General features: G+C 46.0%; 1 protein-coding gene across 2 annotated transcripts in view; it reads right to left on the reverse strand.

The window, feature by feature from the left end:
- The window catches only part of CDHR1 (cadherin related family member 1), a 49,157-nt gene that overhangs the window by 28,860 nt on the left and 5,627 nt on the right, over positions 1-14,670 (reverse strand). For both annotated transcript variants that reach the window (XM_005433487.3, XM_055721365.1), the window contains exons 3-9: positions 10,405-10,550; positions 9,504-9,554; positions 8,087-8,176; positions 7,496-7,582; positions 5,676-5,792; positions 3,906-4,049; positions 927-1,005 (exon numbers count right to left, since the gene is read on the reverse strand). In XM_005433487.3, the coding sequence (XP_005433544.2) occupies positions 927-1,005; positions 3,906-4,049; positions 5,676-5,792; positions 7,496-7,582; positions 8,087-8,176; positions 9,504-9,554; positions 10,405-10,550 (714 nt within the window). The remainder of the gene's footprint in view (positions 1-926; positions 1,006-3,905; positions 4,050-5,675; positions 5,793-7,495; positions 7,583-8,086; positions 8,177-9,503; positions 9,555-10,404; positions 10,551-14,670) is intronic.

Raw genomic sequence — 14,670 nt, forward strand, 5'->3', positions numbered from 1 at the left:
AATGTTTCTACTTTCCTTTTACCCTCTTTTATCTATTCCCTTGCACTGAGGAGAAGGAACGTCAGCTTGGGTCCTGTCCCATGTCAAGGCAAAACCTCAGCTGCAGCCCTCTCTGTCCCCACCAGACCTTGCTCTTTAGATCACGTAACGCAACGAGGAACTTTACCGCGTAGCTCTGCAACTGCAGATTTCTCTGATGAAATTTTGGAATCTCTCACACCTGGGAGTGGGGGTGCCCAGTTGCCATGAAAGTCTTGTTTTGGAGGAAGAGAGAACCAAATAGAACTAAAATTGTGCCTTGGAGTTTAGCTAGGAGAAGTTGTTAGCTTCACCGGCTAATGAATCATCAGTTCAGCTAAGTCTCACATTTATGCTATTAAAAGATGTGCGACAGACACTCTCAGAATAGCTGATGAAAAGCATTAATCTTTTGATAGCATCTACATTCTCCCAGTGCAGCGTGCAACCAGGATCTCTTCACTGGTAAGTATCATTTCTTCTAAGAAATCAGAGGTTTGGCCGTTTAACCACTTTAAGCACAATATTAATAAACTTCTCCCTCTAAATACCACGTCTGGGTCTCCCAGTGCATTCTCGCGCCTCCCAGATTAAACGATAGAGACGCTCAGTAGCAGTGACTGCATCTTCCTTTACGCTTTCTGAAATGACAAGCAGGCTACTGATGCCTAACAAATCAGCAACATTAATAACTCCAAGCATAGTTCTGTGAAGCAGATACTAAAACCCAGTGAATCGTATCTTGGCTGTTCTCTGGTAGACAAAGCCCTGGAGTTGCTCGAGGTACCTGACATTATTTCATGAGAGTTTGTCTCAGCTTTATTAAACTCTAGCATATCCCATTCTAATTTAGTGTCAGATCTAGTTTCGACTGCCCTTCAGATTTCATACAAGACAAGTCTACTCACCATTTACGATGCAGTAATGAATACTGTTAGGCTTTCCTCTGTCTCCATCAAGAGCAACAACAGTAAGGACCTCAGAGCCCTGGGGAGAAAAGGGAAATCACAGTCTGCGTGCTGAGATCAGAGAGCAGTGAAATTGCAACTGCTTATTAATAAACTGAAGTCTTTCTGCAGTGAGGCGTGGGGTGGAGAGTGGGTACTTTTGCTTGTGCTGTATGGGGAGGACAGCAAGGGCCACTGACTCCCACCCAGGAAAAACTCAGTGCTTGGCTTTGCAGAGCAGGAGCTGAATGCTCCTCCTTGAGCCAGCTCTGTGCTGTTCCTACATCAACAGTTTCAGCTGTTCCCAGCGATGTTGCAGCCCATGCACCGTACCTCCATACCAAGCGGGGACATCCCCGCTGCTGCTCACTCCCCACGGCCGTGCTGTGTGACCTGCCCTAGCCAGCCTGCTGCCAGCACCACGCCACCACCTGCACCGATGGCAGAGCAACCTGCTTCAGGGCAGGGGCCTCTGCCGCCCCAGGAGGACCACGGCTTGCTGCAGCCTCTGGGCATGCCATGCAGCTGCCAAGTGGCCGGGGCTGCTTTGCTCAGTGCCCAGCTCCTCTTGTTCTTTTTTGCAGCTGAGCTTTGGGTGAGCAACAGCAGGAGCACTGCTCTGCTCCCCACGGGCTTCTCGGTGCCCACCACTGCGGCTGTGCCACGGCTGCAGACTCCCTGTGCCCACGGGTACTTCAGCCCCAGGGGCTGGCCGGCTGCAGCCACGGCCAGGGACACCTACTTTGAACCACAGACTTGGGCAGAGGATTTGGTGTAACTAATCCAAAACCTGAGGTTTAGTTTGGGTCACTACCAAGCTGCTGTGTAGGCTCCCAGCAGTAGACACCAGCAGCTGCTGAGGAGTTATCAGGTCATTTTGGTCCTCCCTAGTTAAGTTCAGAGTGGCAGGGAAAGAAGAGATCACAAAGCAACTTGTCCCACAGAACATTTAGTGCATAAAATTGTGATGAAAATGATGATGATTTAACTGTCCTTAAACCTTCACTGTCTTTCCTTCTGTGCAAGTAACATGGCCGTGGGCCATAAGTACAGAACTTGTGTGCTGGAGACCATTTGCTTGTGTGACTACTCCTATCAACTCAGAGGGATGATGACTGTCAGCATTATAATGCTCACCCAAATGGCAATGAGCTGTGCAATTCAGGCCTCCCTCTGAACTAAAGTGTTACTGTTGGGGGCTGCAATACCAGGGAACATTGAAGTAACTGTCAGTTAATCACAAATGGCAACAAGGAACATTTTCACGACAACACTTGAGTGAATTTTTCAAACAAGACCAAGGTTCTGTTAGAGCTACTGGAAATAGAGAACTGTATTTATTATCATTTATGCTGGAAGCTGCAATAAAATCTGCCTACTGGGCAAAATGCAGTGCAGTCCCTTTGAAGGTGACAGAGTACTTGTAAATCCTGACAGCTCCACCAAAGAGAAAAGCAGCAAGCTTACAAAATTAACACCAAACGTGTAAACAACACTAAAATTAGCTAGTGCATCTCTCTCTGTGGAGTTCATTCTAATAGCAAAACACACACTGAGAAGGACCAGTTTGTGCTTCCATCATTATAATATCATAATGGTGTAAGTTATGAGCTCAAGCTGGATGTAATTAACGTTTATTGACTCCCATTTCCATTGTAAACACTAACTCCTGTATGCACCTGATAGTTATTTCAAGATCTATATGTAACTATGCAGAATAAATCAATATACATAATATCATTCATTCCAAACATCTGCAAAGTACACAAGCATTACTTCTCTGCCCTGCTGAAATGGAACAGCCTATGCACTGAGCTCCAATATACAGTCGTGCAAAGGCTGCAGTGTACAGGACAGGAAGGAAGGACGTGATTTTTCCTCAAGGGAAGATCAGGTGAATGGCATGCAATCACACTGCCAAAGAGATCTACAGTCTAATGTTGGATAATTTCATGAGTAGATACCATTTCTCATAAGTATGATGAAAAATTTAATTAAATCTTATGTATCAGGGTGAAAGCTGATCCATACGCAATATCATGCCACTGCTTAGATACAGAGAAAATTAATTAGTCTGCAGCTTCAAGAATCCGATGTGGCAGAAAGCATCATGGTGGATATAATAAACTCATTTGCTAAGCTGTACACTTCCTTTTAAGCAAATCCGCCATTAGGCATTTCTGAGGTGATGGCACAGCCAGAAGCTCCACGTACTCCTTGGATTCTGTGTCTGTGGTGGATATCAAGTGGTATCTTCAGCAGCGGACATCTGCCAAGAAATGCAGTGTCCCCACCCACAAGTGGTTTTCTTAAATATGTCCCTGCTTGCCTGATGATCCGGTGGCTTTTAGCCCTGGGAGGATTGGTGGCCATTCTGCCTACCTAGCCATCACTGAGCAGAAAGATTCTGCATTTTGGGGATGTCAGGATTGCTTCTCACCACAGTTATGTCCATGGGACAGCACAAAGAGTCTAGAGTATTTGCGCATGAATTGTCCCCACACCTTGCATAACCAGTGTTGGTACCAGACTGCTCAGCTAGGAAATAAAAGCACCACACAGCATACAAACACACAAAGGCTTCAAGCATGGTGTGTTTGGGTGAGGTAATCGGCAACCTGCTTGAGCCTTCAGCCAAGTGCCTCTGCAGGTCTCAGCTATGGAAGGGCCTCTAGTCACTGGCTGGGCTTAGACCAATGTAAACGGGCAGAATCCTTTTTGACTTTAGTGGCAGTAACAGGAAGCCTTGCCTGGCAAATTTGCGATGGATGGAAATAAGAACAAGTCTGAGATTTGGTCAGTCAGCTCATTTCACCTGGGAGTCAAAGCAGAGTTTAGGTCCCCATTTCCAATAAAGTCTGTGCTAGAAACCGTAGGGTCATCTGGACTGAGATGTGAGAGGTTGCACTTGTGGTCCCACAGGTGAAAACGAGCACTTACTGCGAGCGTATCCTCATAGACATAGCCGTAGTAGGGAGTCCCAATGAACATGGGAGGGGTGTCCTGAACATCCTCCACGTTGACAGTAACAGTTGTTGTGGCTGAAAACACTTTGTTGTCTCCCCTGAGCTTACCACCACCATCCTAGAAGAGAAGTCATCATCAGGTACCTCTGCTGAAACACGTCTGCAAATCAGCTTATGGCATCGCATGCACCTCATGAGCCTTCAGGAGCACATCCCAGGAATCCCTTCTCTCAACACACACATTAATCTCTACTGCCTTATTCCCTTCTCTTCCATTTGTCTTGCTCCCTCTCTGATTAGGAAGACAGCTTGCAGCATCTCAGAATTAATTTCTTATATTAAGTGTTTGTGCCAATATATGCACTCCTACATGGTCTGTTATCAGCAACACAGGGGACAGAGAATTCAAGGGGCTTTTGAGGGAAAAAAGAATGATAGAAACTAATGCAACAAGTTTGTGATTAAGGTCTACAGCTTTTCACCCCACATACAGTCTTGTCATACACAACGTGCAGTAGCAAGGTAGTGCATTGCTAGGGTGAAATTAAAACAGTGGCCGTGATCAAGGTCTCCCAGGGACTCTTACGTGACAGAGTGAAAGCACAGAGGAGCTAAGCAGCCAAAAACTGCTAGATAGCCACAGTGTATAAATAATCTCCAAAGACTTGATGACAATCAACGCTGCTACTGATACAGCAGAGCCAATTAGAAAGATGACTTCCAATTTCAGAAGCTTTTAACACCCCCAGTCTCAGAGCACTCCTGGAGGGCAGTAGCCATGCTGGTGTAGAAGATTGTGACTTGTTCAGCATGTCTGCTGTACCAATTCTAAAAGTTCCACTTTTTGGAGAAGTCATGCTCATTGTTTTTTCCTTCTTACTGTCCCAAAGGCAGCATCTAAGCCAGATTTTGTTACTTATCCTCATGAACTTTGTCTAAATAAATACATAAAAATTTACGTATGTTTTTCATAAAACATGAGAAAAAGTCCCCATAAGTTACAACAAAATCGGCCTCTTTCCACCCATGCAAGTCTGTGTGTGACAGGTCCCCGCCGGATCCTGAAACACTTTACTCCAGAATCCATAAACTTTTAATGCCTGTTATGAATCCTCAGCCGCACCACAGGCGCACCATTGCTGAGGACAACAGTGGCAAGAAGGGATGTGACCAGAAGTATTTGCAGGATTTGGATAAACTCCTGCCACAAGGCAGCAGGGAAGTGAAAGAAACGTCCACAAATATTCCCAGAAATGCAGCCCATCGCTCGTGCTGCAGCGGGTCGGGCTGTGCCCTGTGCCTTGCCGCGGGCAGTGCCTGCCTGCCAGGGCTTCACCCTGGTTGTGTCAGGGAGCCCTGGGCACCGGCGTCTACCCAGAGGGTGATGCCTCTCGAAGCCGGGGCTGCATACACCAAGCCTTCACTTTAGGTGACTCTCCAAATGCACAGGTGGCTCTCTGCAGCGGGGCTCTCTATCCTGGTACCAGAGCTGGAGGGAAATGTGGGAAACCCACTCCCAAATACCTCCAGATGCTGCCCAGCAGCAGATGCCGGTCCCCTTTCCGCCCTCACTTTTCCATGTTCCCTTCCACACCTCCAGACGTTTACAGAGGGAGCGACACTGCTGCCTCAGCGTTACGCTTCGTGTTTCAGCAACCCTTTGAGTCACACTTGCATTTGAACTAATCAGCCCCACTCAAATACAACCCCCTGCCTCCTCCAGCTTCAGAGAAAAGCTTTCTACCTTGGCTATGACGACAACAAAATGCGTTCTCGATTTCTCGTAGTCCAGGGTGACCCCTGTTTTGATGCGCAGGACACCGCTGTGACGGTCTATGGTAAACTTATTAGCATGGAAGTTCTAGAAGAAAAGAAAAGAAGAAACAGCAAGAGATTACGGGTATGGAAATAAGATTGCCGTAGCGATTCATCTTTTATTTCATCTGCTAAGGGAAAAGACTAGAATAATGATATGGTGTGGGTGAATAATGTATTTGATGAATTTCACCGCGGTGTGTTTATGAACAATTCATGAACCAGCCACGGGTCTCTCATTATCCAGAATAAATCAGTTACCTGCAATGTAGATTTTTTTAATCTTTTAGTATTTCATTGTGAAATCTTTAACTTTGGTTAATGCAGTTCATTGCATGGAAAGAGGTAGGGAGGCTTAACAGAAAAAAGGTGAGGGGAAAAGGAAGAAGCAAAAAGGTGATATCTCTTAGCGTTTCAAAGTTCTACTAGCTTAAAAAAATATCAGGAGGCTTGCATGCATAGATTACTGTCAATAGAGTTGTGTTTTGGTGATTATTGTGATATACAAATAAAACCTAAAAGGCATTTGATTGCCAAAAAGGCCCCAAAACTGTCTCCCTCCATTCTCTTAGACTGAAGGTATCTACAAACACACCTCCATTTGGGCATCCATACACAGTGGCCACTGTCGGATAATCTTGGCCTTTTCAGTAGACATCACCACCTGCCTACATCAGACTTTTGGGGAGGTATTTTTCTGTGTAACTTGACAATTCCCAGCAACTGTGTCAAAAGACACAGGAACATTTTTTCAACAAATATACGTATTTAGTATCCTTTTTGCCACCCAAATATATTGACTAGCCATAGAAGTTTAAAATTGTAGTTCCTTGGCTTCAGAGTCTATCAGCTTACTGGAAAAAGCCCTGTGCAAAATTGTGTCCTACACACACGGTATTTTAAAAGGATCATAATTGGTGCAATTAGTACTAAATTTCAATAAGGCACTCAAGGTGTTCTTGCACAGTATGCCCAAGCTCTTAACAGGGTTAGCTTTAGTTTTATGTAAGTATCCTCCAATTTTTTGCCATATTTGTATGCAAAGTAAACATCGCAACAAATTGCCTTTGGTTTTGCTTCCTGTTGCCTCCTGAATAAGGGGAACTGCAGCTAATCTGGAGGAAGTTGCTCCTAGGAAGAAGGAATTCGAAGGGTGTAATGCAAAAAGTTTCCCTTTTGGCATGCAGCAGGCCTGTAATACAGCACTTCAGTTGTGAGTACGGAGCCCTTTCTGTTCCTCACTGGTGGGGGACAGCTGAAAGGCTGGCTTCAGGCAGGCATGGCTTTGTCCGTGAGACTTGGTACCTCCTATTTCACACTGCGACCCAGCGCACAGCTCCGCACCAGCCAGCTACGTCGAAGCGCACATTTGGGTTTCCAGTGCATTTTGCTTTCTAAAGCGAGCTGTTTCACGCTTCAAAAATCCCACATGCATACGAGATTACAAGTCAGACTTGCTCTCCCCGTCACTCCAAAGAAAGGGCCAGTAGGAGCCCTGCTGTGAGGAGTCCTGCTGGCCAGCACAGGAGTGACAGTGGCAACTCCAGCTGCTCCCTCTGCCTGCCGGGCTGCACCCGGCTGTTTGCAGTCAAGCGACACCCGTTCTTCCAACGCTCGCCTTCTTGTGCACAGCACAGATTTGGTCCTACAGGCACTAGCAGCAGGCTCAACCCTCAAATTATTTTTAACCTGATTTCTGAGAGCTCAATAAATGACAGATGTTTTTTGAAGGTACAGGTAATACCTTACCTGCAAGAAGTACGTGATACTTCCTCCAGAACCTGTGTCTTTGTCCACTGCCTCAATCTTAAAGATACTGCTGCCGGAGGGAGTGTTCTGCGACCAGAAAGAGTTACCAGAGTCACACCAGAGTGGAAAAGCAGGTGAGTTAGAAGAAATGCAAAAATGAGCATGCAAGGAGGCAGAAAAAGAGAGTGATGGCAGAAAGAATATAAATTCATTGAGGGAACCAGAGAGCAGAAAGAAAAGAGGGAAGAGATTAAAGATGGAGAAAATTGGGGAAGAAAAAGAAGGGAGAAACACTTTTTGGAATAAAAATGACAAAATCTCAGCAAGGATAGAACGCATCCTATTCCCACTGAAGTAACTTCTGAAAACTGCCAATGACTCACATCTTGGAGCTTACCCCGAAAATAACACCCCTTAAGTACCTACAGACTCATTCCCCAAGTCTGCAGTGAGTACTCAGTATCTACCCAAACCCTAAAACAACAGAATGCAAGTTAGTCCTGCACATCTTGTTCTTTTACCAAAAACATATTAGCTCCTCTTTACGTCCTATTGAAATATAGTTCTAGTATGCAAAGGAACTTCACCAACCTCTGGGACTTGGACTATGTAAGGTGTATTGATGAACTCCGGGCTCTCATCATTAGCATCCATTACAAGGATCCTGACTTTTTCAGAAACCTGAAGTAGAATATGGAGAACATATTATGACTCAGGCTAATTTTTAACACTTAACTGTTCATTTGCCTACTAAGGTGTAGTCAAAGGCAATGAAAAATTGTGTTGTAATAGAGTATCTTTGCACTACCGAATCTAAGCACATAACAGAAAATCCCATAATCCAGAAGAATTTTCTTTGTGGAGAACAGCCAGACATCTCCAAACTAAATAAGGGGTCTTGAAGTGCTTTATACTTTACAGATTTGGGCTGGTTTTCAAAAGTTTTCTTCTTTATGGCATTCAAGAGACCATGATGTATTTTATGAGAATATACAAAACACTGTAAGTGTCTTTTGTACAGACAGAAAAGAGCATTCATTAATGCCTATTTTGATATCATGATACTAGGTTAATATCATGCATAATTTGGATGTGCAAATACATGCTACTAACATGTAACAATTCATCTTCAACAAAATGCATGTTCTCTTTCTAAAAATACAGAAGCAGGCATATTTGACCAACAAAACTTCCTAGGTGCGTCCAAGTGGACATGTGGATGAGATCCCATTATTTCCTATTTACAGAGGCTGCCAGGGCAGTTGTGCCTGTGGGATGCTGGCACCTCCCAAACATTTGTTGTAGTAATCTCACTTAATCTGTTTGAGGTGAGGAAGAACTCTAGAGTTATCCAGTCTTGCTGATAGCAGAAGGGTCCCGCTTTTGTGACACCTTTAGTGATGAAGCCCAGGCCTTCTTTTCGACAGAGTAATATCCTGGATGGGACAGCATCTGTCTGTAAACTGGAAATGCCAAGGGAATTTGTAGAGCTAGGCTTGTGCAGTGCCTCAGATCAGTCCTTCATGATTAGGCACGATCAAAGTTTTATTCTGCAGCAGGCGAGAAAACTCCCATCACCTTTGCCTAAGCAAATCTTCTTAATGTCATGCCAGAGAAACACTGCGGGGGTGGAGGGACAGTCCAGCTCTTGGGTGTCCAACAACTGGTTCCTATAACGTCATGCATTTCTCTAAAAAGCCTCCAGATATTTCTTAGGTATGAATCCTACTGAGCTGACATTGAAAGTTCACAGGAAGGTGTGGTAATGCTCAGGCCACTAAGACACTCTTTCAGCTTGCACGACATTGGAATTGTCCTCACATAGCTGAGCAAGGAGCAGGGGTGAGACTTGAGCTCCTGGGAGTTCACTGGCTCTTGAAACAGGAGGTAAGACTCTAATAAGATTATGTTTTCTGATAAAATGAGATAGTCCCTGTAAGGTAATTTAATAGGAGGAGATATGTGGGGACAGACAGTTTGATAAACTACAGCATATTTCAATACTTACTGTACTCAGGCCATCTGAAATGCGGACAATAACTTCAATCTCATCTTCCTTCTGCAAACCAAGAAAATTCCTTTGTTAGAGAGATGGTGTTTGCCCCGATTGGAAAAGGGACTGCCGATGTAAATGCGCCTCAGCAGGTAGATCAAAGTAACAACTAATACCACCAAGCCATCAGAGCAGAGGCCAGGAAGCCCCCCCAGAGGCTCCAGCTGCCGGGCTGCTTGGACTTTGTGTGGCTACTGTCAAGAGATGGTTGGTCTGGGAAACCCTGTTGTCCTGTAAAGAGCGAGTGAAAATCAGTCCTCTTTTTCAAGAAACGCTCCCTAAAAAGGCAGGATTGCTTCAAAATTCCTCTGTCTCAGTATACAGGATTTTGAAGGGTTTACCAAGTACTGTGTGCCCTTTCTGGGAAGGAGACGTGAAGGGTTCAATGCCTGTGATCCAGAATAAGGCTGCCTTTGGGCCATTGTCGCTGGGAGCACCTTTAACCCACATGGTTACATGGGCTAAAGGACTGTGACGTAGCTAGAGAGGCATCCCAGAACACTGCTTACACAGATCTCTTCTTCCTCCTGATGACGGCAGAGTCCCCTGGCTGAAGGCCAGAGGACTGTAACCACCCCTAAGCTCTTGGTGGAGTGCAGGTGGGGGGAGACAGGGGTAAGGAGTAAAGTTCTCTTTGCCGCAAGCTGGACAGACAGCTGCCAAAAAATTTGATAGCAGTGTCAGTGGCACAAGTCAACTGGAAAACAATATGATGAGTGAAGCATAATGTTTCAGAATTGCAAAGTATACTACACGTTTCAGAGGCAAATACATTGGCATTGTCCCTCAGAGCCACAGATCAAATTAAATGGAAGGAAATTCCACAAACACATGGAGCGCTGCCATTTCAGTGTACCTCTCTGTCGAGCTCCTCGATCAGCGTAACATTTCCAAGGTCCTCATCAACAGAAAAGTAGCGTCTTGATCCAGCTTCATAGGCCAGGCCGTACGTCACGGGATCTCCTTCTGGATCACTTCCATTCAGAGTGTACACATGGGTACCTGAAAAATCAGTGTCCATCAGCATTTCCCTGTGGTTACTTCAGTCAGTGAATGTTTCACTGGCCTGTTCCTTAGTGACTGAGCTACCTGGCGGCAGGCAAAGCTCTTGTGAATCAAATCCACTTACTGAGACATACGGAGAAGGAGACAGGTCAATAGCCCCGATTGCCACTTTTCAGCCTATTGGTTAAACTGAGTTTATCAGCGCTCGTTTCTCTCACCTCAGGCCCTTCCCTGTGGAACTGCGCCTAGATCAATACTGTTCACACCACAGCGTTTGCACAGATGACAAGCTCTTGGCTAACTCTCAGCCCCATTGAGTCAGAAGCGATGCTGATGTACGACTGGGTGACAACCTCAGCGGTACCAAAATGCCCTCACGCACTTCTGCTCTACAGTAACAGTGGAATTGCAAGCGAGCAGGCAGAGGATCCAGCAGTCCAGAGCTCCCACAACACTGGACCCCAGCTCTGAAGCTCAGGAGACACAAGCGCATTTGCGGCTTTTCCATTTTCAGAACTAGTAGATGCAAAAGTCTTCTTTCCTACTTCACTCCCCCTCATTAGCTCCCTCTCATTAAATTCTCTGACACACCCACTCACGCTCATACCCACAAAGAAATTCTCCAAACTCATCAATGTATTTCTTTCACAAGCTGGGGAAAGAAAGGTTGTTAATTCTATTTTTGAACATTGGAGAAATTGGTGCCAGTTTTTCCAGTAAACTGACTTTGTTTATCAGAAGTCATACTTCCTGGGGGAGTTATAACACCCACGTTTGCAAAACATGGTGACAGCTTATTAGTACTATTTTTTTAAACTTACATGTCTGTCATTCTACTGTGCTTTAATACCTTCATCCAAATAACTTCAAGCACTTTACAAATACCAGTTAACTGAGCCTGAAATATAAATCGCTGTTGTTTCCTTCCGATCCGCTATGCCTTGGGTAAGGTACCTGAGATACTCAGAACAGAAACTCTGCCTTACATCCAACAAAGCTCTCTCCACTGGAAATACTGTGGCTGAGCAGCTCACTGGTTAGTAGGGAGTTTGGCTTGTGCATGGAACACAAAGATACAGTGGAAGGATCCCTGCTAAGAAGGTTAGCAGAAAGTTAAGGAAGAACACAGTTAGCAGAAGACTCCAGTTTTAAACTGCTCTTAAATTGAGAGATTTTTAGTTCCGTACTCAAAAGCCGTAATCTTTTCCTCATATACCCTCCACAGTGGCAGTGGAGTGTTTCAGTGACCAGACCGACACGCTTCTATTTAACTCGAGCTTTGGTCGAGGTCCTGCCCACAGTACAGACAGGTCAGCTGCTTGAACATTTCCTCAGTTTTGCAGTGCAGCCTTCCACTCCTCGTTTGCTTATTCCTTGGCATGCAAAATGTAAAGTAAACAGATTGGTGGGCTTAATGGACACACAATGTCCAGGCATCAGCGGTGATCTTTGCATAGCAAGAAATTATGCCAAGCCACATAGGATCTGCGCTCACTTATGAGTAAACTCTCCTATGATAATTACCAAGGCAATATTGGGGTGACTTTACACAGAAACACGTTCCCATTGCAAATACCAGTGGGCCCACAGGAGCACAAACAACAGACCCTGTTACGAGCCAGCTCAGCCAGGTAACAAATAGCCAAGATCTGCAAAAGTGGTTCACAAAGCTACAAAACACTTCCCACATTTTTCGGAATTTTCCCACAAAATAGAGTAAAAAATAACAACACACCTGTAACCGAGGTCCCCCAAAATTATTAGGGAAAGACAATGAGCAGTCCGATGAGATGCTTTTCTGATTGTAACAACTGAACTGTGTAAGTACAAAGAAATGCAAGGAGAGGAATAAACTGGCACTGATATAAAATCATATCCTGCAAGTTCACCTGCCTCCTGGTACAGCTGTCTACATAAGAGATGGAAAATTGAAGACTGTTGAAGGTTCTGCAGCACCAGCACCGGCTGCATGTATTCCTGTTTTTCAAAAGCTTTGCTTTACTATCACAGCTGGGGCCAAACCGAGAATTCAGGTGTCAACTGTCAGCACCTCACTGATGTCATTATCAATACAGCATTTCTCTTCAGCCTTTTCCAGTCATTAGCAGTTTTTCCTACCTAGTCACTTTTCTCCCCTTGCTTTTAATTTTTCCTGCCCCTTCCCCTTTGCACACCACTGGCTGTCCTGCCTGTTTCTAGCCAAGGCGGATGGCTGTGGAGCTGCCATGTAGAGCAGAAACAGGACAGACACTGCAACCCACATCTGGGGTCTCTCGGAGTCCAGGGGCAACAGCCAGGCACAAGGTCGAGTGCCCTCAGCTGCCAACGGAACAAGAACTGCAGAGCACTCCTCGGGTATGGCAGGGCACGTGTGGGGAAGAACAGACTGCGAAAGTTTAGGTGAATACATTGGGACCTGGGCTTGCTCTCCTGATCACACAATTTTCTCTCCTACGTTTTTTTGGAATTCTTTTATAAGGAAAACAGTATTTTTCTTGCTGCTAAATATGAGAAGAAACATTGATATTGGTACAGACTGAAATTACTGAGGTTTCTGAGCAAGTAATGAAGGACATCATTGACCTTTACACTGGACTGTTTGCTTCCTACCTAAAGCTGATGCTTCTTCATTTTTCATAATATGGGACACTTGTGTGCCTTTTAAATTGGACTGTGGACCAAAATTTTTTTTCATAGCTTATTATTATTCCTAATTTTTTCTGAATTGTAATTTCACTGCACAGTACTCTCCATATCATTAACACCCCTGGGAACACTTCTCAGAAGAGTGTTAATGCCAATTAAAAATCTCCTCTCAGTGTGCTATCTCCAGCTGTTGAAAAGGAAGTAAATGGAAAAGCAGCTAAAATCTTATCAGGGTGTATGAAGAAAACAGTCTCTCCCTGTCAGAAAGATAAGGGAATAGAAGAGCCTGTACCTGGGGATATGGCAAACGCCGTGTGAGGGCCCCAGTTGGCAGAGCTGGATGCTCCTGGTACCTCGCGGATCGTGCAGCAGGCTGGGGTGGGCAGGTCTGGGGGAGCTGTCCACTGCTCCCTGCTACAGCTGCCTCCCGCGAGCCACACCAGGATTTCACTCTGCTTCCCTATTCCATCTTAAAAATTGTTTGCTCTTTGCTTCTGACACTAAGGCTGAACGGCTATCCCATGATGCCATTGCTCCATTTTACTTCATTTCTGACTTAAATTTATTCCTGACCAGCCTCTGCCCATGTGCTCTGGGGCTGGTGTTGCCCTTTCACTGAAGATATGCTCTCCCTCTCTGCTCTGCGACACTTGGCGATCAAACCCTCTCCCTGCCAAGTTAAACGAGCCAAGCACATTTTGGGCTCATGCTCAGTCTCCCGGTTGTCTTTGCCACCACAGCTGACATCTGTTAACGAGATGCTGAGAGGGACATCCATGGCCATGCTCCCAGGACAGGACACCTCTGCTCCCAGTGTCACTGCAAACACCATCTCGCCCAGGGTTACGTGCCTGCTGTCCACCTGTCTCAGCCAAAAGCCCATTTTCCCAGCAGGAAAGCTGATGTCAGTTAACGCAGAGCCTGCAGATGGACGCTTTGCACTCCAAGGTCATGCAAAGCAAAGGGAAGCTCAGGATCCTGGATGGCATGGACCACACACCAAGACTACCTCAAAACCAGCTCCTTTCCCATTCCCTACCAGCTACCGCTCTTTCCCCAGCACTGCCAGGTGACTCCTGCTCCCCCCCTGCACACCGCAGTGGCCGATGAAGCGGAGGCACGGCCTGGACTGGCATCCCCAAAGCCACGGCGGCTGCAGCAGCAGCACAAATGGCCCTGGCACTGCAAGTGCCTGCGGCAGGGACAGGGAGGTATGGCAGCAAGCGCTCCGCACGGGGCCCCAAACACTACTCCACCCACAGCAGCGGTGCGTCCCTGTGGCACCCACAGCAAGGAGAAGCCACCTGAGGGCAGTTTTCTGATGTACCTCCAGCTTCTGTTAGAAGAATAAAAACAAAGGCGAAGGCTGTAAGACCTGCGAGCCCCCGGCGCACCGCTGCGCAGTGCTGTACCATGCAGGGCTCCCCGTGCTGCGCGGCGAGGCGGGAGGCAGGCTGTGTCTAACGGTGTT

This window comes from Falco cherrug, chromosome 9 (genome assembly GCF_023634085.1).
Source record: "Falco cherrug isolate bFalChe1 chromosome 9, bFalChe1.pri, whole genome shotgun sequence".
NCBI classification, from domain to species: domain Eukaryota; kingdom Metazoa; phylum Chordata; class Aves; order Falconiformes; family Falconidae; genus Falco; species Falco cherrug.